This window comes from Telmatherina bonti, assembly GCF_933228915.1.
Source record: "Telmatherina bonti genome assembly, chromosome: 4".
NCBI classification, from domain to species: domain Eukaryota; kingdom Metazoa; phylum Chordata; class Actinopteri; order Atheriniformes; family Telmatherinidae; genus Telmatherina; species Telmatherina bonti.
Genome location: NC_136622.1, coordinates 31,372,801 through 31,379,491, shown reverse-complemented (window position 1 = coordinate 31,379,491; position 6,691 = coordinate 31,372,801). Strand labels below are relative to the sequence as shown.

General features: G+C 43.5%; 1 protein-coding gene across 1 annotated transcript; it reads right to left on the bottom strand.

Annotated features, from left to right (window-relative positions):
• Positions 1–2,132: 2,132 nt before the first annotated feature.
• LOC306754419 (putative G-protein coupled receptor 173) lies at positions 2,133–3,465 on the bottom strand (the record flags this gene model as incomplete). Its single annotated transcript, XM_079238437.1, has 1 exon — positions 2,133–3,465. The coding sequence occupies exon 1, from the start codon at positions 3,333–3,335 to the stop codon at positions 2,133–2,135; it is 1,203 nt and encodes a 400-aa protein (XP_079094563.1). The 5' UTR covers positions 3,336–3,465.
• Between the last annotated feature and the right edge of the window lie 3,226 nt (positions 3,466–6,691).

Sequence of the window (6,691 nt, the reverse complement as noted above, 5' to 3'; positions counted from 1 at the left end):
GATGCTTAGTTTAAATCTATAGAAATATCATGATTTGGATGGTTTTCCTTCAGTTTTTCATGCGTCTGTCTTTATGCATCTGTCTGAGCTCTGCTGATAAAATCATAAAAGGACTCCTTCGATTCACGCAGTGAAGTGTGCAAAGATTAACAGATGAGTCATAAATGTATCCCTTTTGTATATGTACAGAAATAAAAATACATACAGGATGTAATTTAGACCAAATTGGTCTAGTTTCTGTGAAACCACGTCTCTGTTTAGGCAGGTTATAACTCAAAATGCATCAAAAGTAGATTCTTTATTGATGAGTGGGCAAAAGAACCACCTCAGTTAAACTGTACAGTTACAGAATATCATCTCGCGAAGGAATGCCAGACGTAAAAATTATGAACCTCTGTTCACTTTTCACTTCGTCTTCCCATATCAACATCTGTACAAGTTGTAATACCCAGTCTTGAATCTATGAAACGCAGTGGAATGCATGCTAGTACAGTATGCTGTGCAAGTGTCCACATTTAGCAAATTGACTGCACATATATATCTATGCCTAACGTACGGTAGGTCAGACATTTGCATTACATGATTGTTAAATTTGGAGGAACAATTCAGAGTAGTCGAAGCCAGTTTCCATCCACCAGCTTGGAGTTGTTTGATTTTAAAAATGTACCGTGATCCAGACAATCAGATGGTGACATTTAGGTTGAGCGTAAATATAGAAGAGGGATGGTTAACATTCAAGTTTCCCTTTTCATTAAGGGCCGCCTCTTTTCCACTTTTTGCTGGATTCTGTAGAGAGCATCGCAGTGACAGTCCAGTACTTTAAAACATTCCCAAGACCATCGTTTTCAAATAAATGTACATTTGCTCATGATTTTCTCAGATGATGTAAAAAGACGTACATCATCATTCAAGTCATTAAATCCCGTGGCCTCTTTGCAATATACAACTGTTACATTTTCATTTAATTAACCATCTGTATTTCACATTTAGTTGCACATAAGCATAAAAAAAATAATGATAAAAAAAAAAAAACACACTACATTTCCAGTTGCAGAAATCCATTTAAAGGATCAATTTCCATACGATGATTGCTCAATTTTGCATGATTTTGAGACCACAAAATGAAGCTGCATTCATATTGACTCAGTATTACTGGAACCCATTCTATTATCATTAATTCTGTCAGTCTCTTTCTGCCTCCCTCCCCTCCCGTCTCTCTACCTTTTCCTCTCACACACACATATGCAGAAATGCTATATAAAAACACACAAGCAGGAATAAACATTCCTGTACAGTCTATACAATATGAAATCAAGTCATATTTCAAAATAGTGTCATCTGCTTAACATGTATTGTTTACAAATAAAGCAAAACAGGCATTTTTTTTTTTTTTATTCCTCTTCTTTTTATGATACAAAGAAACCTGACACGCCCTAAACCAAGTCCGAAGAAAATCAAGCATGTTGGGGGTGTCTGGGTTCACAACAGCTATTTAAATGTATCCAAGGTTATTGGGTCCGCTTAATATTCTGCAGTTTCCTTTGAATTACATGAAAAGGCGTCCAGGGTGGTCTCTCGCTCCATTCAGACCCTTTGAGTTCTTTGATGTGTTTCAGAGTTTGTAACGCTCTGATCAACACTTTCTATTCACAGTCCACGGCACATTTCTTCAAGGGTTTGTATCTGTTTAGCGCCTCATGTGACACAAAATAGTTCTTAGTTGAAAGCTCTGGGGTGTGTCCGTCTGAAATAAGGCAACATTATTTTAAAATGGCATCTGTCACACTTAATTTGAGTGGCGATTGTTGGGATCTTTCCAATCAATGAATCATTCGGCACGACATCTGGATTACAAACCGTCCCAAGCGTTACCAGGGTTTTTTTTTTTCGTTTTTTTTTTATTGCCCTGGACGAAGCTTTGCAACTCACGCGTTCAATTCAAAATATCCACATTCTTCATACATTGGCACTGTGTCTGCATTTGTTAGCGAAAATGGGGATTTTTTTTTTTTTTTTTTTTGTGCAAAACAACAAAATAGACACCAACATTTAAACCAGAGTGCGTCACAATTCTGTTCTCTAAATTTCCCTTTTAAAAGCTGAGAAATTTCATTTGTTGACCTCGCATCTTCTCACATGATGCAGTAGGCCTCATCCTGGGGCAGGTGTTGTTTAGTCCTCCAATAAGTCGGCAGGTGAGCTCTCAGAACTTTCCTGAGGTCCTCGTTTAGCAGGAGACAGAAGATGGGGTTCACTCCAGCCTGGGCGAAGCTCATCCACACGGTGATGGAAAGGTACCTGTGGGGGATGGTGCACGACTTGACAAAAACCCTCCAGAAGCATGCCACGATGTAGGGCGCCCAGAGAACCAGGAAAAGTAGAGTGATGGTGTAGAACATCCTGCCCAGCCTCCTCTCTGACCTCACCTCCTCCATCCCAAGCAGCCGCCGGTGCTGATTGTGTAAATTCTGCCTGATGCCCAGCAGAGTCGGTGGCATGGGGCCGCGACCGAACCCTGCAATCCAGTTGGCTGCAGCTTGACCTGTGGCCCCAGGACCGTGGAAGGTCCAGTTCTGGCTGATAGCTGGCACTAGCTGGACAGGTTTCATCTTGCGGTGTCTGTATTCAAACAGCAGCAGCTTGGCGTAGAAGCCATGAGTGGCCAGGACCACCACAGCCAGCATGAGCATGAAACCCAGGGTGTCATTGGTCTTCAGGTAGCGATGTTCAAAAATGCACTGATCTTCATCACGGATGAACTTGTAAGTCCCCACATCAAAGACAGGAGGGAATGCCATGGCGACTGCCAGAGTCCACACCATGCAAATGATGGCAGCACAGGTCCAGATGGTCATTCGTTTGGCGTAGAAACGGTGGTGGGCAATGGCAAGGTAGCGAGTGACGGCCACACAAAACAGCATGAAGGCAGCGTGAAAACAAAACAGCACGGCCATGAACGCCACAACTTTGCAACTCAAGGCACTGTAAGTCCAGGCCGAGCTGTTGTGGACGGAAACCAGCACAAAAGGGAAGCAGGCGGCGGAGCGAACTGCATCGGCCAGGCACAGGTCCAGAAGGAAGAAATAGGGAGCCTTGTGAAGTGTCCTGTCTCGCAGCACCAGCATAGCCACCAGGAGGTTGCCTACAAGGCTGACACAGATGATCAACCCCAAGAAGACCAGCTTAAAGTAGGCAGACACATCTGTGGCAGAGATTCCTCCACTGTTGCTGCTGCTATCACTGCTGCTGCTGCCGCCTCTTGCCAGTCCACTCTGGGAAGCCAGCACAGCCAGCAAACTGCCAGGGCCATCGATGGCGAAGCTCTGGTTAGCCATTCTATCACCTTCTGCAAGAGCCTGCCTGATTCAGGCCCTTTAAAAACAGTAACAATCCTCTTACAGCCGTTGTCTTCCACGGCTCTCGTCTTTTACAAGGAGAGGCCGTCAGGATCTTTTCTACACGACACAATCATCTTTCCTCTTTGTCCACAGCCTCACCACCTGTGAAGAGACACAGATTTTTTCTTTTTTTTTTGAGGGGTGGGGGGGGTGGGTGAAAAACAAGATGTCTGACCTGCTCATTAAAGCTGTCTGTCTGAATGGAAGCAAAACTTAAATCGAGGCGGTGTGGATGTAGAGGTGTTGTGTTGGGCAACACAGCGGAAATCTCTGCCTTCCTGTATTTCTCCAACACTGGGATCAGATCAGCAGCTCTACAGCATGCCAGCTCCTTGGCTCTCTCAGTAATTACCTTGCCCGTTGCTAAGATACTACAGCTCACATACTTTGTGCAAGTGTGGGTGTTTGAGTGAATGCATGGGGGTGTACAAGGGGATGGAGCAGACACAGCATAACCAACACTGGGCATGTCCAACAATCAGAGATGTTGTAAATAAGCAAAGAACATTTTACGCCCTTCCTCTGCTGCTCTTTGCGTGTGTGTGTGTGTGTGTGTGTGTGTGTGTGTGTGTGTGTGACAGCCAGCTAAAGAGCGGAGGGTGTAATCTGTACCATTCATAGCACAGAACAAATATGGGGAATATAACAGCAGAGCAGGCGGCCATTTGGTTTTTTTTTACTGTGCGTCTGTGTGTGAAATGTTTTGAACTCAACAGGAGGACGAAAGATGGCAGACACTCAGCGTTAAAACAAAAAAGCATTAAATAAGCTCTGAGATTTGATCACAAACTGAATTTAGCAGCTAAAAACTTATTTATGGGTGGGGGGGATGTTAACAATTCACATTGATGCTGATTTGGGTGGGCCTTGTCTATGTAGGCCATGAACACAATATGATTTCCTGTAACTGCTGGCTTCTTTTTTTTTTTTTTCTTCTCATACATAACACCCATTTCCCACCTTGACAAATATCATTTCATCTGATTAAATGGCTGCCATGTCAGTATAGGCCTGAAACACAGGGTGGAGTGGAAAAACAAGACGAACAGGTGTCAAAATCACCTCTGCTGTGTTTTCATGTTTTGTATGTATATGTGTGTGTGTGTGTGAGTGAAAGACAGGGACAAAGAGGGAGGAGAGGGGTAGATGATAACCTACCTTTCATTTCCACATTTTTTTCTTCTGTTTTTTTGGCTCTGTTCTTTTCTCACGGTGAAAACAAAAAAACGATCCAAGCCGCTTTGTTTCACTGGTCGTCAAATCGAGGAAAACACACATAATAAAGCCTCATGCTCTTGATGTGCTCTCGGGCTCAAGCAACACCTGTTATGCATAAATCCATCGCGAAGGCAATCGAATTGAGGGACATATAACAAACATGAGACGGCGAAGACTATCAAATAATCAACAGCTGATCAAACAATCCAGGATGAGGGGGGCTCTGATGCTGAGCCACATTTAAGGGATGTGCGTTGGGGAGGAAAAAAAAAAAAGAAGAGAAAAGGGGAGAAAAAAAAATCCACCGCCACCCTTTTTACAGCTTCACACAGAGGGATGTGTTCATTTGAATATCATCCGAGAAAACACATTTTATGTTGCATCACGTCGAAGATGAGTCTCCAGAGGGCTAGAAAGACACGCGATAAAAAAAATAAAAAAAAACAACATTTCTTATTCTCTGATCATATTTATAAAATGATGTCAGAATTTCAACGCTTTACAATAACCCACCCACAATCGTTAGAGAGGAAAAAAAGATCGCGCATCCCCTAAATGAACCGTCTTGGCGTGTATATTGGCTGTAGGCACCAGGACAATTAGTCCACACAGACAACAGCCTCGACACGCATCTGTTTCCCATCTTTCTTTCGTTTGGAAAAAAAAACGTGATGCATTTTACCCCGAGCTGTCAATATATATGCAGTCTTTGTTGTGCTGTCCTGCGAAGCGAAGGTGGACTACATCTTAATGGTCCACAATATAAGCCTCCATGACAGACCAAATGCATTAAAAAAAATAGAAAGAAGGAAAATCCAGCGATGAAGCGGAGGATTTCGCCTCTCAGGCGCTGTCGAAACGCCGTTTTAACGCAGGAACAAAATCAAAGAAAAACAAAAACATCACGGCAGGATCAGGCGAATTATTCCTGAATAATCCCAATTATGGCTGCTGGCGAGGAGGCTGCTCGCTCATTCGCGGAAACCCTCGGTTTTGTTCGGAGGGAGAGAGACAGGGAGGGGGAGGAGCGGGGTGTGAGGTGGGGGAGAGCAGAAACAGGCGGACCTGCTGTGCAGTATTGTGGGCCACGACTTGAAAGCGATGTTTTATATGAAACGTCTCTGTAGCATCCTGCACGTCGCGCGTGTGTCGTCCTGGACGCGCGCGGCGTGGAGCTCCAGCTGTCAGCGGACTGGCTTTCTTTCATTGGTCCGCTGTCCTTAGAGACAGACTGGGCTGACTGGACCTGAAATGACACGCAAAAGGCCTGACAGGGCCGCAGCAAGGGATTCTGGGTCCTGCGGAAGGACATGGGCCTCCATTTTGAGAAAAAAAATACAAAAACAAACAACGAAGAATGGATTAATAAATAAATGAGTGAACGGTAAATAAATAAAAGAAAATTAAGTTAATTTAAAGAAGAAACTTAAGAAAGAATTATTCAAATATATCATAACACACACGTATGTATATATATATATATATATATATATATATATATGTGTGTGTGTGTGTGTGTATGTATATATTCATTTATTATCCTATCCGCTTAGTACAATGAAGGGTTGCAGGGAAGCTGGAGGCGATCCCAGCAGTCTTTAGGCGGTACACCCTGGACAGTTCACCAGGCCATCGCAGGGCCACGTAGAGACAAACAACCATTCACACTCACACTCACTCCTATGGGCAATCTAGAGTAACCAATTACCTAACCTGTATGCCTTTGGACGGTAGAAGGAAGCCGGAGTACCCAGGGAGAACCCACGCATACACGGGGAGAACATACAAACTACACACAGAAAGGCCACTGTCCAAACCCTGCCACAGCCATGGAGCGAACCATATATGTGTGTGTGTGTGTGTGTGTGTGTGTGTGTGTGTGTGTGTGTGTGTGTGTGTGTGATCACAGATGCCAACATGAAACCTGAACAGGGAAACAATGCCTGTCTACACAATTTATTTTTCAGTGTTCAGATCAAATATTTGTGCATGTACAAACTCCTTAAATGTTTGTGTGATTAATTGCCATCCTTAATTCTGTTATGATTTTATTTCCTACACAAATTATAATTCTA